This window comes from Dermacentor albipictus, chromosome 5 (assembly GCF_038994185.2).
Source record: "Dermacentor albipictus isolate Rhodes 1998 colony chromosome 5, USDA_Dalb.pri_finalv2, whole genome shotgun sequence".
NCBI lineage: Eukaryota > Metazoa > Arthropoda > Arachnida > Ixodida > Ixodidae > Dermacentor > Dermacentor albipictus.
This window is the reverse complement of record NC_091825.1, coordinates 25,679,025-25,702,042: the sequence shown is the minus strand read 5'-3', so window position 1 is coordinate 25,702,042 and position 23,018 is coordinate 25,679,025. Positions and strand designations below refer to the sequence as shown.

Here is a 23,018-nt window from a genome sequence, read left to right as displayed (position 1 = left end):
CGGGGGCCAGACCGCTACTTGAGCGTGGCAGCTGCAGGAACATACTTGACGGGTGCGTTCGGGAGGCTAGCGCAATGAAACCCACCTATACGAAGGGGAGCTGGTGATAAGTAGACACTTTGTTTTCTCGACAAGTGACATTGTCAAATATGGGTCTACAAAGTGGCTTCAAGAAGAATAAAAAATTCCTGAATTGAAAATTCGTTAATGGATACGCGTACACTAGTAAACGATGTCACCAAACTCTCCGGGTGAATGAACGCGGAAGTTAACGCCGTGCCGCAATTCCACACCGTACTATAGCGCTCAGTACGAGCTATAGCAGGAGCAGAACCCTTTAGGCAGGGAACATGGCACCGTCGCTATACAACCTGGGAGAGCGTATTGTCATGCACTCGCACGTTGTCATTTATACTGAGCGCGGTCGACGAACTGCCCTTCCCGCTGCAGTTTTCGCAATCTGGGATTTCTTTAGTGACCTGCTTAGGAACGTACAAAGCTATGCTTACCAACTTTTGAGTATTTTGTTTATTCGAGCGTTACGGGGAACAGAAGCCAGACATCTTTTACAGTGGAGCAGCATCGGCCAAGGAAGATGCGCGCTGGTAGCGAGGCTGGTTTTCTTCTTTTGTGGAGCAGCCACTGCAATCGTACGCCGCAGAAGTTTATAAGGAGCCGAGGGACAGGGACTTCCACGCGGAAAAAAGGAGTTCAAAAACGAAACAAGCAGAGCAATCTGCGTGCTGGGTCCGCTCAGACAGCATCAAGGCGTTGTGAATTCACAAACATCACGCGAGTTTTTGAGCGAGAACCGAACAGCAATAATATATGCAACAGATAACAGCAATCCTAGCCCTCGGGCTACTTTTTTCTACACATTTCCCAAGCAACCACAATGTCGAAGGTTTCCTGCGGAGAAAAGAATAAAGATGTTAAGAAAAGCACTTGCACATAGCACTCTCATAAAATGCACCGTGATTTAGCGCTTGTCGAAAGCTTCGTAGTTGAAAATATCAACAACATATCAGTATGCGCGAATCCAAGCATAAAATTTAGCCAAGAACAGGAAATGCGTCAGAACTGATGAGACGAAATTACCGGGTTGCATGAAACCAACAAAATCAGTCCTTCTATGGCTGATCAGATTTAACAAGCAAGGCGCTCCACTCGTGTGGTCCCATGCCCTCACTAGAGGAACACGCTAAAGAAGCGGCAAGCGGCATTCAGAACCTAAGCGAAATGCCTTAACCCGCATTTTGCACGGCGGCCAAACCAAAGCAAAACATGCCTTGATAGTGACCAACTTGGTCGCCTCATCGTGTAAACGTGATCTAGTGCAACAACCATCGAGGTGACAAAATAAAGCAACAAGAAATTTCTCGCTCAACAGCGACGATCGATTGTTCCCGTCGCTCCCACTCACAAAGCCTCGGGGAGAACGCTTAGAACCCCATCACTGACAAATTTTTGCCGGCATTGGCGCTCCCTACCGCGCGGCACTTGTTCTCGGATATGCCTTGGAGATTTGGCTGCTGCACGCATGCGACGGGCGTGGCTTATTCAGCTCCGAAAACACTGCTCAAACAGGGAAGCACGAGCATCAATGCAGAAAACTACGGCGCACGGCTACCTCCTCTCCCGAGTGCACTCAGCAAGGCCGCCACCAGTTCCGCGTCCGTCGGCGCGCACGATGCGCGTAGCGTTGGTGTTGCACACGACCCGCTGACGCCAATGCACGCAATTTTCATCGGAACGCATGTATCACTGCTGCGCCACTGAATGCCAGTTCCCCTCCTCCTACTCCCCCCCCCCCTTAAATATATATATATATCAGTGCAAATTTTTTTTTCTTTAAACCAGAAAGCTTGAACCCTAGTTATATCTTTTAACGCTATTTTAATGTTGCGTTGACTCGCGGACTTCTGCCACTGTCTGTGCTGTTATGGTTGGAAATCTTCAATGCCTTGTTTTCACTGCTTTACAGGTCGTTGTGGCGACGCACCCTTCGCTATGTTCTCGCGCCTACCCTGACTTCCCCACACAACTGAAGCGTTCAAAATGAATCCCTCAGCATTTCACACGCAGCGTCGCAACACGAGCAGCCCAAGCTTATTTTTATTTTTCATGCTCATATCTAGTCTCCTCTCGATCACTACGCCGCGCTTCAATTATTGTCGTTTTAATAACGTGTTGAGACTCACCCAATGTTTCAACGTTGTTATCATAGATCCAGTGCGCATTGTTGTGCTTTGTTATTATTTAGTCAAATTTCGTTTTGATCTAATAGCAGTCTTTTAATCGAAGTCCTTTCTTAACGTTCTGGTAGGTGCTATGCGAGTCTTATATTTCCGTGCAGTACTCTGCATTGTCGCGAATGTTTATTATTCCTCCTGTATTCTACAAAACCCGGTTTTTCCTACAAGATTATTTTAACTTTGGCTTTATTTCACCTTAACACTCTTGCAACTCGCACCACGCTGATATTTTCTTTTCTCAGCTTTGACAGATTCCGTCCGCTTACCGGAAAAATCCTACCCGACACTAATCCTACTTCTCTGGCAATTACTGACGTAATAGTTCTGACAACTAATTATAAAGCGAAAATGAGACAATAAGCAAATGCTACGATTGGATGGATGTCCCATTTTCTCTCTCACGATTATTGCGCATTGTCTACAGTCACCAAAGCGCGCTGAGCTAACGAGCGAACATCAGCTAAAACCAACTGCTCAAAAAGCATTCAATGGCGATTTGGCGGCAAAGGCGAGAGAAATGCGTTATCGTTACGTCGCACCTCGTTGAGGTCTCGGATCGCTGACTGAAACTGCGTTCACCACGTTGCACAAGTGTTGTTCAGTCGCTCACTCGACACACGCCCTGCCTCTTCGAAGAGCGACGTGCAACTGACGGTGGTGCGGAGCAGACCACCGTAGTTAGAGCAGGCTTTCTGTATTTATTCATGGTACCTTCAAAGGCCCTCAAGGGGAGGGTATTACATACGGGGGGGGGGGGGGGAGCGATACACCTTTTGTTAACGTTTTACATATTAGAAAAAGCAACAATAAAAAACAGCAATGAAAACATAAAGCCTAATACCAAAGGAAAGGATGAACCAAATTACAATGAACAATATGTTATAACACATTTTCATCACAGCGAAGTAAATCTTGCAATTTTCTGTGTCAGTTTCTGCCGCGATAAGCGATGGCAAATTGTTCCACTGTATGGTCGTGCGACGAATGAATGAGTTGCCATGAGAGGATGGATGGCACTTTACACGTTAACTTTGAAAGAATGATCACGTCGTGGAAAGATGGCATGAGGTAACTTACAAAATTGTTCTGAAGGGATGGATGGTGATGAAGCCTATGGAAAAGTGTTTAACGAACAAGTTTACAGTGATACGATAGGTCTTCCAGTTGGGCATGCTTTTTTAGTTGTGAGGCGCTCCTATAGGATGACATGCCAACCCGCCAAAACAATACTCTTGACCTTGTTCTTGCTTCGAACCCTGAATCCATTCAGTCATTATCATGCATTCCCGGTTTCAGCGATCATTGCTCCTTATTATTCAAACTGTCCGTACCCATCCCTACTGGGCAACCATCAGTCAAATATATACGAGACTATAAGAAGGCTGACATTCAGAATATTATCATCGAGCTGGACAAGTTTTTTCATTACTTCCGCATGTCCTCCACTTCCAGAACAGTAAATGAAAATTGGCTGCTTTTCAAACAAAAATTGTTATCACTCGTTGACCGATATGTACCCCTTGTTTGCATTCGAGGCGATGCCAGCAGACCCTGGTTTTCTAATGCCCTCAGAAAACTGTCAAATAAAAAGAAACGACTCTTCCGAGCAGCAAAACATTCGGCTAGCGCTTTGCGTTGGGAAAAGTATTTCTGTTGTCTTCGCGATTACACAAAACTTTTGCGATGCTCAAAAAGAAAATTTTATCATCTGGATCTACAGGACATTATTCGCTCCAATCCAAAAAAATTCTGGAAAATTTTAACTCCCGCCATTACGTCAGCACATAACATCTCATTGGTTAGCAATAACGGTTCTCAAGTTCCACCAGACAAACGCAGTGATGTAATGAATTCTCACTTTTCTTCAGTTTTTACTAATGAACCGACCTTAAGTATCCTTCCCCTATCTAAGTTTCCGTTTTCACAGATGCTACGCGTTATCATCACTACACATGGTATCATAAAACTTATTGAAAGGCTCAAAGTTTCAAGCGCCCCTGGACCGGATAATATATCGTCTAAGATACTGAAATGCACCAAGGACATATCAAGCCAGTTTCTGCAAATAATGTTCGTGCAATCGATTGCTACCGGCTCACTTCCAGACGACTGGAAGCTGAGCAAAGTAGTACCGGTTTTTAAAGCAGGTAACCGCTCTGATCCTTCTAACTACCGACCGATTTCACTAACATGCATTGCTTGCAAACTACTGGAGCATATAATATATTCACAAGTTGCATCTCACCTTGATTCCAACAGCTTCTTTTTTCCAAACCAGCACGGCTTCAGACCCGGTTACTCTTGCGAAACCCAACTTTTCCATTTCACAACCGATCTTCACCTAAATTTAGATTCCTCATTTCAGACGGACGTTATATATCTCGACTTCTCGAATGCTTTCGATCGTGTACCCCATCAGCGCCTTTTAGCCAAACTTTCATGCTTGTGTCTTGATCCGCTGATATTAACATGGATCCGTTGTTTTCTATCCGGTCGTTGTCAATTAACTGTCATCGATAATGTTCATTCGCCCACAACTGACGTTCGTTCTGGTGTCCCGCAGGGCTCGGTGCTCGGCCCACTTTTGTTTTTAATCTTCATAAATGATCTTCCTTCCAGCATTTCGTCGAGCATTCGTCTTTTCGCAGATGACTGCGTCTTGTACCGCCGCATAACCACATCCAACGATCAGTTATTGCTTCAAAATGACTTGGACAGAATTGAAGACTGGTGTTCGACATGGCTACTGAAACTGAATGTATCAAAGTGTAAATACATGCAGGTAACACGCAAGCGCACTAACCTCAGCTACGCATATTCGTTGTACTCAACCACCCTTTCTCAAGTTGAATCTTACCGTTATCTTGGAATTCACATCACCAGCAAACTCACCTGGTCCGAGCACATCACGAAGATTGCAGCTGATGCATCGAAATCACTTGGGTTTATCAGATGGCACCTCAGCTTCTCCCCTCCCTCTATTCGCAGTCTAGCTTACAAAACTTTCGTCCGAACCAAACTAGAATTTGGCTCCCCAATCTGGAATCCACATCAGGCTTACCTAATCGATAGCCTAGAAGCCATTCAAAACCGTGCAGCCCGATATATTTCATCCGATTACGACACTCACTCCAGCGTTACCAATATAAAATTATCGCTTGACATCGAGCCTCTGACACACAGACGACAAATCGCCCGTTTGGCATTATTTCATAAACTATACTTCTGTTTTCCTTCGCTTCGGGACTCTCTTCTGCTACCACCTCTCCGAACATCACGCCGTCTTTTCAACTCCATGAGCATTCTACGTCTGCACGGCTCCTCTAACGCATTTAACAAGTCATTCCTGCCTCTTGCAATTGAAGAATGGAATTCATTACCAGATCATATTGTTATAGAACGCGATCCATTTAAGTTCCGGCAATTGCTGACATCCTATTTGAAAACATGATGTGGAAATTATTGTCTTCTTCTGTGTGCCTCTGTTGCTATTTTTATATTTGTATGTGCTTAAAGGGTTCTTGTACTCTCTTTTTCTGTATATACCCTGCTGATCACTGATTGTGACAATGTTTGATGGTGACCTGCGTTGTTGTGTTCAATGTTTCCTCCCCTTATGTAATGCCCCTTCCAGGGGTCTTTAAGGACCAATAAATGATGATGATGAGTAGTCGGGAAAAAATGAAACTAACAGCACGGCTCTGCAAGGATTCGATGTGAATGATAACGTAGGCCTCATCGGGTTGCCACATCGACGCGTATTCAATTTTAAGCCGTATTAGAGTAGCATAAGGAAGCTTTCTTTCGTGGATGTTTGAGGTTACGTTTAAGAAGGCCAAGTGAGTGGTTAGCAGACGAAGGGGGATGTGAATATGGTGCTGCCATATTAAGCCACACCGAAGGTGCACCCCAAGGTACTTATAAGTTGTTGTTAGTTCTACAGTATTAATAATAAAGATGTAAGTGCATGGAATACGAGATGTACGACGAGTGAAACACATATGTTTTGTTTTACGAACATTAAGGGTCATTAACCAATATGAGCACCATGTGCTCAATGCACTGAGGTCAGTTTGTAGGGATTCACGGTGAGTGTCATTCATAATGTTACGGTAAATTACGCAATCATCAGAAAATACTCGAACTCTGGACCCTACATACGCAGGCAAGTCATTAATATAGATTGAAAATAGTAGAGGACATACATACATACATACATACATACATACATACATACATACATACATACATACATACATACATACATACATACATACATACATACATGCGTGCGTGCGTACATACATACATGCGTACATACATACATACATACATACATGCATGCATACATACATACATACATACATACATACATACATACATACATACATACATACATACATACATACATACATACATACATACATACATACATACATACATACATACATACATACATACATACATACATACATACATACATACATACATACATACATACATACATACATACATACATACATACATACATACATACATACATACATACATACATACATACATACATACATACATACATACATACATACATACTGGAGAGATCCAGCCCCAATAACATCACCAACCGGCGAGCCTGCCAGGATTCACTCGTAAATACAGTGAAAGAGGGCAGTTTCGCTTGAGCGCACACACATTAGTAGACGGCACCATGGACTTAGACAAAATCACGGCTATAGGACTCCAAATAGGATTGTCAGGCGCAGAACTCCGCAGATGGATTGAGGCCGAACAGGCAAAACAAAGGGACGAGAGAGCTGCGGAGCGAGAGGCAATCAAGTAAGCTGACGACAGACAACGCGAGATAATCGAACTAAAGCTTCAGCTTCAGGAAGGAGCTCGGAATGTGCGGCAGCAGCTTCTGAAATTTTGACTGCGCCCAGCACCTCCTCGTCATCCCTCAATCCACAGAATTTACTTCGTTTGTTGGACGAGAAACGCGATGACTTACACGCGTATTTAAAGCGATTTGAGCGCGTAGCAATAGGGCAGGAATAGCCACAAGAAAATGGGCTCTTGCTGTGAGCATGTGTCTAATTGGTGAAGCGTTAACCGTGATCGGTCGGATGACTGCCGCCGATTCATTAGAATACCCGAAGGTAAAGAAAGCTTTGCTACAGAGGTTTCAATTCACGGCTCAAGGCTACCATGAGAAGTTTCGGAAAGCGCGAGCAGTAGATGGCGAAACTGCAAGACAGCCACAAGAATTTCAGCCTATTTTGACCATTGGATTGAGATGGCTAATGTGACTAAAACATATGAAGGTCTACAAGATCACATGATCTCTGAACAGTTTGTGCGTTGTTGTGAACCAAAGCTAGTCATTTTCTTGAAGGAGCGAGAGTGCAAATCCCTTGACGAACTTGCTAGCTTGACGGATCGCTTTCTTGAAGTGCAGAACTAGACAAACCTAGAAAAAGGTACCGATAACACAAAGGATTCTGGTGGGAAAAACATTGAAGCTCCCAGGTAACCGCAACTTATGTGCACCCTCTGTCACCGGTTTGGACATTTGGTTCCTGACTGCCGTAACCCCCCTAAGCGTATGCTAAAGTGTGAGTTGTGTGACAGAACGGGACCTACAGCTGAAGATTGCCGAACTCGGTACAGGGAGAACAAAGCGAGCTCTTCGTGTGCACTCACGTAATCGCAACCAGTTAGGCCTCGTCAAGTAAAAGCATCCAAACGTGCAGGAAAAAAGACTCGCAAATCAAGTGACAGCGACGACGAGAAACCTGGGAATGCTGTAAATTTCCCCATCGACGGGATGCCAGTGGTTGAAGGCCAGCTGCTGGGAAGAAATGCTCGTGTATTACGAGACACTGGTTGTAATGCTGCAATTGTCAGACAAGAACTCGTTCCAGAGGTGTATATGACGGGAAGAACGAGCAACGTTGTTCTTCTGGACGGCTCAACAAGCTACCTGCCTGAAGCTGTCGTGCAAGTGAACACGCCGTATTTTACAGGCAAGTTAACAGTGGCATGTATGGACGAGCCCATCTACGCCCTTGTTCTGGGAAATCTTCCAGGTGTCAGAGGACCATATGATCCAGAATCTGACTGGAAACACCCCGCTGCTTCCAACGAGGAGTCATGGCCGATAGAAATGAAGCTGAATAAGGCGCCTAGAAAGCCTCAGCATGTATCGAGCATGGCTGAAGCCAAAACTGAAGAAAAAGGACAAGGCAAGATTCGTCCCTTGTGCGTTCCGATACTTGTCTTTCGTGACGTAACTAACGGACAACTTATTGAAGAACAGGGGAAAGATCCGACGTTGTAATATATGTTTGCTAAAGCAAGCAAGTCGTTTAACTCGGGAAAGGGCCACAGCTACGAATTCGTCGAAGAAAAAGGATTGTTGTATCGCCTTTACCACCGGGCCACTGGTAGAACCTTTAAGCAGGTGGTCATACCAAAAGCATTTAGACATGGCGTATTAGAAATGGCACATGAAAACATCATGGCAGGACATAGAGGTATAAGGAGAACAACCGATCGTGTCCTACAAGAATTTTATTGGCCAGGTGTACACAGAGACGTAAAACGCTTCGTGAAGTCGTGCGACAAGTGCCGAAAGACAACCGCTAAAGGAAAAGTACAGGCCGCTCCACTTCCTCGTCAGTGTGTGCTTGTGTGTGCGTGCAAGAATACGATAAGTTCGTTCGGTCCTGAAGTTTTAGAAGCGCCGACACAAGGCGCTCCGAAGTCGAGAAAGCTCCGGGCACCAGGCCAGCGGAAACAAGCCCACAGAGGAGCGCGCCAGGCACATCAACAGAGTGTTGCGTTGGAGTCTCCTTTTGCAGGAGTATTCCTTTACTGTTCACTACATAAAAGGTTGTGACAATGTCGGAGCTGACTACTTGAGTCGCGCGTAATCACATGTTATATAACAAAACGCGATTGGACAATGCGACCACTCAAGTGCTTAGTCTTACTTGAAAGCGAACAGGCTTGGGCTTTTTAACTGAGCGCAATGCCCTGTGAACAATGTGTCGTGTGCTCATATGAACAATTGGACAAACGTACATGACCATTTTCCTTTGCTGTTTCTCATCCCGCGTCCTTGTGTTAGAATAGTTGCCAACAACTTTCTCAAAAAGGGGGGGGGGGGGATATTGTGATAATATGTGGTACGCGGGAGTGCGAAGTATAAGCATATGAGGTCAGTGCGCCGTGCGGTGGCGAAGAGGACAGCGACTCTTTGCAAATACTTGCAAGACAGCCATCATCATCATCGACACCAATTTAGGAGCGTCGGCAGAGGCGCCTCAAAAAGCGTGGCGCGAGAGAGTGTGGCCCGTGGTTCAGTGGCGTGATCAGTGCGCGTGGTTCGGCGTTCGACGGGAAACAGCTTCCTCGCTGGGCGTCTGGCCCATACGAGCTATCGCCGCCCGCGCTGATACGCCACACCCGAGTCAACGCTGTCGCCCGCTGGGAGGTTACTTCGCCCCGCTCTTCCGCTGGGCAACTGGTCCAGGAGAGCTGGCGGTCCTCAACCGGGGCGATCGAGCGTTCGAGTGAGCGGCCACAGGGCTACCCCGCCAGCTAGCTTCTCGACTGGACTTCGAACAACAGGCACGCAATCTTATTTACGTGAAGATAAACCGCCTTTAAAAAAAAATCGGTGCATGATAGCTAGGCAGCCTCCATGTGTAGCGCATTCTTTGTGCTTTTATGATCTGTGACAACCGCATTACAGCATGTGACATGTGATAGGTATTCAGACTTTGTGGTAACTCGTATTTATGATTCTTTTGTTAATGGATATAACGGGATAAGTCTGTATTTAACGCGATAAATGCTGCGCGGTATAGCACATCTTCCGTATAACGAAGTGTACATTTTCCCAGCTCGTTAGTTCATCTTTTTTCAATCACGTAAACTAGAGCGGCAATTCACATAGACGTTTATAGGCCGTGAAGGCGATACTCATAAAATAACATTGCGTGTACTTTAACTAAGTTGCTGATACGGAGATATTCTCAAAATTCAAGACACAAAACAATAAAGGTTTTCATTTCTTCACAATTTCAAGCACACAGAAAGTTCTAGCGATATCTGGCATCGTTTTATTGCCACCACATTATATCAGGCAAATGTACTACTCCAATTACTGCGTCATTAATTGCAATTAAGTGATCCCGTACGCCACTTGGCAGCTTTTCAGACCTGTTATACACAAAATTATTTCGTGGAACTGCTTTCCTTTTTACACACGCACGGTGCAGCTCTAAGATTTCACTGGCTAATGTATCCGTTTTATTAATAAATTACGTTTACTGTTTTTTTTTTTCTCTTTACAGGATGACCTCTCACCTTGAGAAGGTCTATGTGTTCAGCGCTACCAGACCAGTCGCGGAACATGGACAGGACGAAGCGGATGGCGTTCTCCGGAGACAGCGCTCCTTCAACAAAGGCAGCGAGGCAGCTCCTGCAATAAGCGCGTCTGACATGAGGAATTCGGCGATTCTTTCAGTCGTGACAAGGATGAAATTTCTCTGCTTCGACAGTAAGTGGACACCCAGCTGTTGAAGGAAGCCGATATACGGGTGTTCACCGTCGTTAGATGGGGCTGCCGTTCTAATGCTCACAAAATGAAACAGCAGAATGATGTCTAGGGCACGATGATGTATACCTGCGTAATTAAACAAACAGTGCTTTTTGGCAGCACAAAGGCTGACGACACAAAAGAGACAGACGGATGCAGCTCAGTGTTGCGGTGTGAGCCTCTGTAATGTTAAAAAGCCCTGTTTATATCATTAAACAAAATGCAACAAGCTTTGATCGTCCTTTCACATAGGAAACCAGACATTACCAGCGAGGGGGTCTTGTGTCCGTACCCAGTATAGAAAAAAGAAAGCATTTCTATGTAAGCGTCTTTAGGTGCACTTGCGTCGCTTTTATTGTGACAGCAGCTGAGATCGAGACTTTTTGTGTTGTGTGTCTGTCGTCCTAGTCCTAATGTCATGATCATCCTGCTGCCGTCGTCTTTGCCACTATAGTGTCATGGTCGTAGACAGGCCAGCTCATCATTCCCCGTTTTACTACCACTATAGGGGACGAGGACATACGGTGCTGCCATCATACGGGAGGGCACCGCTGACGGGGTATGAGGGATAATTAAGAGGGCACCCTCCTCACTGAGATTGGCTACCAGCAATCAAACGAAGCTCCATGCCAGCGCCATCCTGGATATTTATGGAGATATTTGAAACAGAATGGACGTTTGTAACTGCAATATGACTGCATCTGGACAAACTGCAAACACAGAGCACTACACGCACGCCTAATATACGCAAAATGCAGTTCACGGCCACGGGCTACGGCAGTCGTAGTCCGCCGAGCAGGATTTTTTCGAGAAAAAAGCAATCAAATGCATGTCCGTGTTGTGCACCACAAACCAGCAGCCATTGTCACCTCATTGCAGCAATCGCATAGACTTCCAACTAAATGGGCTCAGCAACTTCAGTCATGCTTGATACGTTCCGGAGAAATATGTTCTCAAGAAAAAATCGCTGCGACCCCTGTGGAGGCGTGCTGCTCTAGGAGAGAATGATTTCAAATATGGGGCGATTGCTGAGGAATAGCGACTTTCCGCCCCTTGTACGCACGCACAAATCGCAATGTGACATTTCCACAATAAACAGCTGGACTTGAACGCCTGACTAGTTCGTTTCCGTGACCTTGCTTTCCGACCTGTCCTCGCGGCAGTGGTCACTTCCTGGGCTCGTAATGCATGGTAATGACGTTGTACAGTTGTTAGTCACAGAACTTAACGTTAAGGTGACGGTAGACAGCATCTGTGTTTTCGGCTGTTCCACTTTTCTGTAGCTTTTTAATATTGTGTGTACACAGTGATCGCGTCGCCCTTCGGGATGGCGGGCACACGTCCCGTGCAGCTTCCCGTCGACGCAGTTGACCCAGCTGCTGCTCGGCCGGTTGGTGCCCTCTGTGCTACGACCGTCACCGACGTGGAGCTTCCAGATTCGGCAGATGACTCCACGGTGACTGAGATGGATTCCGACAGTAGCAGCTTCACGCCTGTTGAATCGCGCCGCCTGAAAAGGAAGTTGCGCCGGACATCAACAGCTGGTGAGTCGACTACAAAGACTGTTGACAAACTTGGCGCGTTACGCCGGACATCAGCAGCGAGGGAGTTGGCTGCAGAGAATGTTGATGCACCTGACGTGTTCTCTGTGGCTTTCGTAGCCACAACGGAGACGGCTAATTTGAATACCACCAACAGACAGCGGCTGTCCCAATTCTTCGACCAGCTGATTCCGGGACAAGTCCAAGAGGTCAGAATCAACGCTTGGAAGAATGTCCTTACGGTAGATGTGAAATCTGGGGCGTCCGTGGACAAACTGAAAGAAATTGGAGTGTTAGGCGGTATGCCGGTCCGCTCCTATCTCTCTCACGGAAAACGGACTTCCGCTGGAGTTATCACAGACGTAGACCCTGAAATAACGGACAGCGACCTGCGGACACTCATCAAATCTACGGCAAAGATAGTCGACATTCATCGTTTCGGCCGATCACAGTGTGTTAAAGTTGTTTTTGAAGCCGACTCTATCCCATCCCACGTCAAGGTGGGCTATGTGCGGCATTCTGTCCCTCTGTATGTTCCCAAGCCTCTTCAATGCCGCAAATGCAACAGGATTGGCCATGTGAGTGCTGTTTGCAGAAACGAAATATCCTGCCGTCGATGTGGCGGATCACACCAGCCTGACACTTGCAAGACGGAGACAGTCAAGTGCACCAACTGCTTCGGCGCTCATGAGGTGACGGCTGAAGACTGTCCTAGGATGAAGAACGAGAGGCTTATCCTGAAGAAGATGGTAAAAGAACACTCAAGTCACCAAGAAGCGGCCGCGTCTATTCGTCGCCGCAAACGTCGTTCCCGACACCAACGCCCAGAGTCACACGTCACTAGTCTGTCTCAGCCGCCGTCACAGCAACTCTCAGCTCCGTTGCCTCAACGTATTGAGCTGCAGAATGATAAGACGCCGCCTGCTGCAGCACCTCATATTACCACGGTGGTTCAGAAAGATGCGGGTACATTATCCACCTCCTCTGATGTGGAATTGCCTGCTCTGTCATCCAAAGTCGTCGAACCAACGCGTCCATCAATCCGTGCCGGTCCAGTGGACATTAAGGACAAGCCGGAAGACCAGCAGGTGAACGTTCTTCTAAAACATCTTTTACATTCCATGCGCGCGCTGCTTTCAGGCCTCAATACGCCAACAGCAAGGGTTGTTGTTCAGTTTTTGGATGCTGTTGAGCCGCTCTTGGCGGCATTGCAGTGATTCATTATGGCACTACCACACAACCCCTCCTCTGTGTCGATGCACATACGTCGCAGTGTAGTGATGCAGTGGAATGCCCGAGGCCTGCGTGGTCACCTAAGTGACTTCCGACAGCGCGTCCAGAAATACCGCTTCCCCGTGATTGTTATATGTGAGCCCAACATGCCTTCTGATTTTCGCCTTTCTTGGTATGTATTGCTGTGGTCTCAAGAAGCTGATGAAACCAGCAAGGTATTAGTGTGCATACGCCGAGATATTCCACACTACCGCCTTGTCCTCCAGCACCATAACTCGAACCACTACATTTGCTTGACGTTAACGCTTAAAGGGCGGGTCTTCTCGATCCTCGGCGGCTACATTCCACCCAGAGATCACATTGATTTCTCGTATCTGTCCTCAGCAATCCAGAGTTGCACAGCTCCCCATATTATTGTGGGTGATTTCAATGCTCATCACCCCCAATGGGGAAGTACAGTAATGAATAACCGAGGCAAAGCCTTGTCCGACTTTATGCACTCACAGGATTTCGTCAACATTAATGATGGCTCTCCTACGTTTCTGCGTGGCGCGTCCTATAGTAGCTGCTTGGACCTGACGTTTGTTTCCTCACGACTGCAGTCTTCTATTAGCTGGTTCAGTGATGTGGAAACACATGGCAGTGATCACATACCAACGTATATCGGCGTCAAGTGGTTCGCACCTACCACTTCGTCTCATGTGCGGTGCACTGACTGGCCCACTTTTAAGACATTCGTGGAGAATTCCTGTGCGAATCTCGAGTCACCAACGCAAATAGAAGACTTGATCACGTCCGCCCTCGGTGAGGCCACGCGGACCATATGTGCACCTTCATCGGGGTCTCCTATCGACGTGGAATTCGAGAGGTTGCGCGCAGTCCGACGGCGCGCTGAAAGGTAACATAGAAGAACGAAATCCACGTACGATCTCGCCCTTTGTCGCCGAGCTCAACGACAAATAAAGCGCCATCTCGAGAAATTAGGAAGGAAGCGCTGGAGAAAGTTCTGCTCATCACTGGATCCTCGCAAGCCGCTGTCACGTATTTGGCATGTAGTCAGGAGCCTACGTTTTCCCCCACAAGACAGGTACCCTTTCAGTGCTCTGGCCCTTTACCAACGCCGCAATGATGTAGAGGTAGCGGATGACTTCTGCAAAATGATTGTGGGCACAACTCAACCAGCCTCTATCCAATTCGAAGTTTTCGCGCCACCTTCCTCAAGTGACCACTACGACTTGCTCTTTACGATGCCCGAATTAGAGGCTGCTCTTGCGTCGTGTCAGCATTCATCTGCTCCTGGCCCTGACGGGATCTCGTACTCGTCTCTGTCTCACCTTGGCAGGGCTGGTCGCACTGCACTGCTCAATTATTACAACGACACATGGGTCTCCGGTATTGTTCCGCAGCAGTGGAAGATCAGCCGCCTGGTTGCTCTCTTGAAGCCTGGAAAGACTCCTTATGAGCTTACCTCATACCGCCCAGTTGCATTAGCCAGCTGTGTTGGCAAAGTTATGGAACGAATGGTCCTGGCGAGGCTCGAATGGTTTCTGGAAAGAAATGATCTTTATCCGAACATGATAACCGGTTTTCGGCGGGGTCGTTCTTCAATTGACAGCGTCATTGACCTCGTTACGACAGTGGAACATGAAAAACGTCAACGCCGACTCGTCGCCGCTGTTTTCTTAGATATCAAAGGGGCCTACGACAACATCCTTCATGAAGCCATTCTCGATGCCCTAGATGACTTGGGTATTGGCGGCCGGCTCCACCTGTGGATTGTGAGCTACCTCAGCGGCCGTTTCGTTTACATGTCCACGCCTGACGGAGACACTAACCGTCATCAGGTATGACGCGGAGTTCCTCAGGGAGGAGTTCTCAGCCCAACATTATTTAATGTGGCACTGATTTGCCTGGTGGGTGAGCTTCCACCTCACATCCACATCAGTGCATATGCAGATGACATCTGCATCTGGGCTTCTGGTACAACACGCCCACAACTACGTGCGAAATTACAACGGGCTGTGTCATCTACTTCACGATACCTACGGCGTCAGGGTTTGCGCTTAGCTGCCGAAAAATGTGCTGTGGTTGCATTCACGCGCAAATCCGTCTGCCGCTACACGATCTCCATTAACGGTGTCATAATGCCTTATGTCTCCCACCACAGATTCTTGGGCATTATCATTGACCGCGATTTGTCATGGACGAGGCATGTTAATATGTTGAAGCAAAAACTTAATATGTTTTGCCATGTTCTTCGCTTCGCAACAGGCATGAAATGGGGCCCCACGGAAGGCTCATTACTAAGACTTTATCAGTCTCTTTTCGTGGACTACATTCGATACAGCCTTCCGATACTCTCAAACTTGAGCATTTCCTGCTTACGGACATTAGAGAGCGTCCAAGCGCAGGCACTCAAAATATGCCTCGGGTTGCCACGGCGTGCCTCCAACAAAGGCACAATTGAGGAAGCCCACGTATGTCCATTACCGATATGCCTGTCCCACGAACCGCTTCGTGTGTATTTACGCTTACTGACACGACACCATTGCCACCCATTGACGTCGGTTCTACATGAGCGACCGGACAGCAGTTTCACTAGTGCACTCCGCTGCCATCTACCCCATATAACAACAGGCTATGCCCTTCCATATCACCCCGTCAAACCACCATGGGTGATGGTTCAACCTTCCGTATGCGTACATGTCCCCGGCATACTAAAGAAATCATTGGTTCCCGTCAGTGGACTACAACAACTTGCTCTCGCGTACATCTGGTCAGAATACCAGACATATGTTCATGTGTACACAGACGGCTCCGTGTCACCTAAGGCATCGACAGCAGCTGTGGTGATACCAGCCCAACAGATGACTCGAGGTGTCATACTTGACCATAATTCAACATCAACCGCTGCAGAGCTTGTGGCTATTCGGGAAGCGATTCGCCACATCTGCGGGGAAAGACCTCAAGAGTGGTGCATTTTCACGGACTCAAAACCCGCGCTGCAAATTTTGGGATGCTTCCTGCGCCACACCGCATATCAGGTTCTGGCCCTGCAGATCACCGAGCTGCTTTCACACGCTCAAGAAAAACACCACCGCATAGTGTTCCAATGGATCCCGGGACACTGTGGGCTCAACGGTAATGAGATGGCCGATGCTGCAGCAAGGCGCGCCCTCAGCAATGGCCTGCGAACTGTAGTGCCATTCTCCAGGCCGGACATCACATGCCTCCTGTCAGAATTAATGAGGAGTGCGACGAGGAGATACTGGGCCCAGCCAGACGCTCGTCACGTCCGCCTTAAAAGCCTGGATCCCGATATGAAATTTCCTATTCTGCGTGGAATTCCACGCCCTCATACATGCCTGATACACAGACTGCGATTAGGCGTCGCCTTCACGCGCAAATATTTGCACATTATTGGACGGACAGACTCCCCGGACTGTTCAGTGTGTGGCGCTGTAGAGACTATAGAACATGTGCTCGTGGTGTGCCCTGAGTATGCGCGAGAAAGACTGACATTGGCAGGTACATTGAGACATTTACACAATGGACCACTGTCGGAGGACCTCTTGCTAGGCGCGTGGCCACAGAGTTGGCAGACGACAGAGACAATGCGTGCACTTTCACGTTTCCTCGGTGACACGGGCCTGGACTCACGCCTGTGATACCAGTTGTGTAATGTGTCATTCACCTCGTTCCTCCCATTATCATCCCCCATTGTGACCCTTTTTCTTCCCCTCTTCCCCTTCCCTTACGTAGAGTAGCAGGCCAGATGCTCCATTATCCGGCCGACCTCTCTACATTTTCCATTCATTAAACTACTTCTTCTTCTTCTTAACGTTAAAAAGCATCAACGATTTTGCCTCCCGGACTTTTCATATTTGAGTGTTATGGGTTCGAGACGGGCGTAGTTTGGTAGAGTAGCGTGTGCACGTGATTTTCTTGGAATAAAACCACTGTTGTCTTGTGAGGATCGCGCCTAAATGCACTTAGGCTGGCCCGTACACGTGCGTGTCCACTGGAGAAGGGGAACTGCTTGTCCGCAATGCTTATTTACGAGAACTTAGCACGTCGGGTCTTTGTTAACTCACCCCATAGACCTAACAACGCAAGAGCTGTGCGCCACATGTGTCCTTGTGTCAACGCACTGAATTTATGTCGCAAGTGCCATGCATCCACAAAGCTTCAATAAAGGCAGGTTAAGCCAGAAGATGGGAACTATCACTTCGTGAAGTGACTACGTTTATTGTTTTAGAATGGCGCTCGGAAGCTAGCGTAAATGGCTTAACAACTTAAAGAAGTAGCGTTGTCCTGTCGTGATTGCATATGCTACTTAAGCTAATGGGTTTTTGTGACTTACGTACGCTTTGACACGTGTTCTGGGAAAGTGTTCCTTGCTGTCACGATCCTTTCGCGCTGTTTAAATTTCAGTTTTATGAACTTACGTTAATCTGGCAAATGTACTTTACGTATTGTTTACGGACACTGAAGTTTGTTTCAGAGGGTGCAATTTCCGTCGCAGTCGCAGGTAGTCGCACATCGCACCGATCGGAGTGATGGGTGTAATTTTGGGGCGCCATCACCAAATAAAAAAGAATGAAGTAAAGAAAACAGAAGGGGAGTAGGTCCTGCGGCAATAGCGCCGAGAGCTATTTCGCCGTTTGTTTTTGTTATAGGGGTTGTGGGGAAATTTCTTCTGCCGTTCAACAAATCCTGAAAACTGCTACTAATTGTGGGGCACCGTGAATTGTGTGTTTCCACGGGAACGTACAATGAGCACCGACACACGAACAATGCAAGTAAATGACTCGTAGTTTAGATTTTTAATCTGCGATTTGTTTGCATTTATTGACAACCTATGTCGTTAATCAAGCAACATTCTTTTTTTTTCTTGCTATGTTGGCTTCGGGCGGTGACAGTACGTTCCGTAGGGATGGTTTGGTAGGTACTATGCGGGTAGCAAGACATTATTCTGAGATGCAACTTCGCGTAAACCTCCCTGCCTAGCCTTGCTTCTTTCTCTGGCTACTTCGCGTAATTTAGTTGCGAGAATGCGAAACCAGGCAAACGCCCTGTTTTCATAAGCGGTAGGTGACAACACATCAAAGCAATTCAAAACTCCTAGTGAAGTCAGCCAGTTGCATCTCTGTCTGCGAATGGTGGTATCCTTTAATATATGGGCATTTCTCGCACGTCCACGGATAATCAGGTGTGCAGACGTATCACGAGGCATAAGCAATCTCCAGCAAGATAGAAGCAATGTTGCTAGTGAGTTTGGAATTACATTTAATACAGCATACATCCATAAAACCACACCATCTGTCGTGACGTAATAGTTCTGTGGAAACGCGCAAGGTGGAGGGAAATAATTAATAAAGGGAAAATGAGACATCCACCCGAACGTAGCTAAGTGCTAGAAAAGCTTCGCAGTGGAAGAAAAATTCGTCCTGGTCCGGGAGTCGAACTCGCGACCACCGCCTTTCCGGGGCAGCCGCTCTATCACCGGAGCTAACCAGGCGGCTAGCAGATGGCAGGCGAAGTCGAATTTATCAACAACTGAGAAGCAAATGCCAGAGTTTTGACGTAATAGTTCTGCGGAAACCCGCAAGGTGTCGTTACTGCCTTCAAAATCAAAGTACCATGCAACTTACACGAACACAAGGACAGCGTGACATTTGTTTATCTGAATCATCTTGTTAGATTAGAAGAAGAAGCTGCTTACTGAGTTATCGCATAACGTACCTTAATCGCATGTGCATGCAGAGGATGTTTTTTGTTGTGCTTGGGTGATGCTTTTAATAAACTTCAGTTAGGCAGGGCTCGTCATGTCCTCACCATGTTGACGTCATTTTCTGCGCTGATATCAAGTGTGCGTGTATTCAAAACTAGCACACCAACCTCACTGCACTTCTGTATAGTTTACCGAGTTATTATTACCTAGTTATCTTTTCAAATTCATACGATACTATGAATTAGGTTCCCCAAAGGCTAAGCAATAACCACACTCTGCAATCGCATGCTACACAATCCAACAGCTCAAATTAACACGTGAAACATGGCAAGACAGAAGGTGGAATTCTCCTAATTTTTCAACAATTTTTTCTGAATATTAATAAAATTATTTTTTTAATTGCACCATATGTACGCACTGTCTTTTCTCCACTCAGGTCATGTTCATGGTCATGCGTGATATACGTTGTTTCCTTTTCCTAGTTTGCCCGGTGCATCCCCTCGGTGTCCGAGTCTAACAACCGTATTTATGAAGAGGCTACAAAAGGATAATCATATAAACGCCAATCGCAGCCAATCATATAGTGTTTGAGCGAGTCAAAACAAGTGGCGACATGGCCTCAGTCTCCAGGTAATCTCTTCTCTGCGGTGATCAAAACGGCTCGCGCAGTCGGCATTGAACAGGCACAGTCGTAAAACAGAGGCTTCGAAGATGCCGCTAGTACCTGTGGTGTGTGTGCAATCGGTTGGCGGCGGCCATCTTGAGCTGACCTCGCAAAGTGGGACGCACGACTGCAGTCTCCACGGCGTCCATGCCGAGCTTGTTCTGGTCCAGATGCTTGACGCGGTAGCAGGCGAAATCCACGAAGTTCGAGCACGGGTCGACGCTCCTGTTGGAGATGGGCGCGAGCAGCTGCATGACGTCAGAGCAGCAGAACGACTTCTGCTGTTGCTCGCCTGCCACAAAGTAGCACGCGAACAACACGACGGTGCCGGCGGACGCCGCCAGTCCAACGTACAGGGCAGTTCGCGCTGTCTTCGAGCCAGCGATGGAAGTCCTCGTCTGTCCTTGAGCTAAGGAAGGCTCTGGGACAAAACTGGCAGACATTGTGATGCCGATCGCCTTCTTCTTCTTCTTCTGCAACACAATGGATATACATGGCACGCGCAGTATTGAAGAGAACCTCTTTTAGCGAACGTTGGCGGACTTAGCTGACCATGGCTGTTGCTACTGCTTTCTTGCCGGATAGCTCAGACAGAGAGAAAGATGAAGACACAATGAAAAAAATTAATTGGCGGGGCACACAATTGGCGATTCCATCAACTAGATTAGCAGCCGCTACTATGAGGATGGTGTAATCGGTGATGGTATGTTTCACGTGGTCATTGAGTATTATGAATTTTATGTGTCTGTATAGGTGGTTCAACATTGGCGGTTCGTCGGGCGCGGGAATCCGTAGTCTTTCATAATTTTATTACGTATACTGTTTTACATATCTTTATCTATATACTGTTTGTGTCGCTTTGGCATACCTAATTCTTGGGAGTAGCCTAGGAATGGGTGCATACCATTATCGCATACGCAGTGGCGGAAGGGTTCGGGCTGGTTGGTCTTCCATGAGACGGTGTGGTGCAGCGTGAAGCGGGACAGAGGACACAGGAGCTTGTCCTCGTTTTTTTCCTTTGTCCCCTGTCCCACTTCGCACTGCACAGTCTCAGTGCCGGAGTTGTCTGTTCGGATGCATACCGAGAGAGCCCACTCTCTACTCGGCCACACAGCAGCCAGCAGCAAGTTGTCTCTTCTGGCACTACCCACTCCTGCACGTTGTCTGCTCGGCAAGGCAGCACACACGTAATGGCCCGAGCTAGTAGACAATTTAGGTCACAGAGTATGTGAAAGAGGCTAGTTACATACCGCAAACAGGGTCAAGTTCCTAAAAAATGCTAATGTCATTGAAAATATTCAGGTTCAACGCCAATTTTGGACTATATATCAAGCGAAGCTTTGGTGGCTCAATATATGCTATACAACCGTTCACCTTCTGCACAAGGTTTCGCAGCATAACTATTGCGTACTTGCCGACCAAGACACCAAGACCCAAGCAAACCCAATGTCGTGTTTTGCGACTACCCATTCAAATGCATTCGATCGCGGCATCGGTCATGTAATTCAACTTTAAAGTGCAGTTTAGCGAGCCCTCCTAGACTTGCCTGACCGTGGATGCTGCTGCTCCTGCTGTGTTGTCCACTTATCTGATGCCGAATAGCTCATACTTTAAAACAAAATTCAATAACTTCCTCGAGGCTGGGAATAAATACTGTAACTTCTATTACAACAAATCCCACCTACTTTGCACTCAGTGCCCACGATATCCGGACATATTCTCGCCTAAAAGCGAAATCGATTCTTTGCTGATGGTGTCCAAGTTAGCTTTTAAGAAGCCATAAGCTTCTGAGCCGATAACGTGTGCGCGAGAGTGACAGTGAATGGCATTTCAAATAATCTTATTTCGAAAAGGGAAGGGCAGCTTCGGTCGAAGAAGCCAATGAAATTTTAGCAACTATGCAGTGTGCAATACAGTGATACCGCAGAGAGTAAACTTACACTAGGCCGGCACTAGACGAGACTTCCTATTCATCTGGTGCTTCGCTCTGGAAACAATCCTAATAAGTGCTGGTAAAATTCACGTCCCAGTGGCGGCTCCCTCCGAGTAGTCCAAACCCATATAGAAGGCTATGATGTTGCTACCTGCATGCGCTGCAGCAATTGCAGACCCAGAAGTGGGTCATGGACGCTATGTATTAAACACCAGTTATATTGGGCGAGTTTAAACGCTAGATGCCCCTTTTTCTTCCCCTTACCCTGCTGACCTTAATATCTGCCCTTAGGGATAGGGGTCGTTTTATAGAAAATCCAACATCACCTGACACCGGGCATATCAAAGACCGCGTGTGCAATATTCGCCGATGATGTCAGAAGGAAGCAGCTCTGTTGATGTACCAACTCATGTGACATGTTTACAGACCTCGACAGGCTTTGTTCATTATTATGTGAAAGCAGATGCGAGAGCAGTGTCCTGATTCAGCAGATGCGGGTAATAACTAGGCAAAAAAGTTTGATGACGCAATCTCAGCAAATTTAAAGTCCCATATAGAGTTATAATACATACCCCGAGAAAGAAAACAATCATGTAATTAAAGCAATTATGATGTTCGTCACAACATTGAAATTTTCTTGGCTAACTTGACTGTCAGAATTGCAGAACAGGAAGCTGTTTGGGGTCCTGAACACGCTGCTGCTACAGAGAGGAGAAGAAAGACGCTATTGTTCTCGTAACGGCGACGTAACGCGTGCGCGGGCTTACGCTACGTTGGACTACATTTCGCCATTTAAACCCTCGCCTAGTCACGTGTTACACAACGGCGAGCATGGGGGAAGGAAAAATGTAGGAGGGAGCATGACGTCACTCAGCCGGCCTTGGTAAGCGAGCGCCTCGTGAAGCCAAAGTCTAAGAAAGTCTAACTTCGCCGAAGTCTAATCGCGCACCAAGAATGGAGATTTGCTGCGACGTTCGTTCCCAGTTTCTACGCTAGTAGTTTTAGAGCGAAAGCTCTACTGCGCCATGACTCGCAAGTTCATTCATCTCGTCG

General features: G+C 47.1%; 1 protein-coding gene across 1 annotated transcript in view; it reads right to left on the bottom strand.

Annotated features, from left to right (window-relative positions):
* The window catches only part of LOC135898286 (uncharacterized), a 33,616-nt gene extending 13,098 nt beyond the window's left edge, over positions 1 to 20,518 (bottom strand). Inside the window, exons 1-2 of the mRNA XM_065427156.1 lie at positions 20,093 to 20,518; positions 10,629 to 10,743 (exon numbers count right to left, since the gene is read on the bottom strand). Of these exons, the coding sequence (XP_065283228.1) occupies positions 10,629 to 10,743; positions 20,093 to 20,475 (498 nt within the window). The 5' untranslated portion in view covers positions 20,476 to 20,518. The remainder of the gene's footprint in view (positions 1 to 10,628; positions 10,744 to 20,092) is intronic.
* Between the last annotated feature and the right edge of the window lie 2,500 nt (positions 20,519 to 23,018).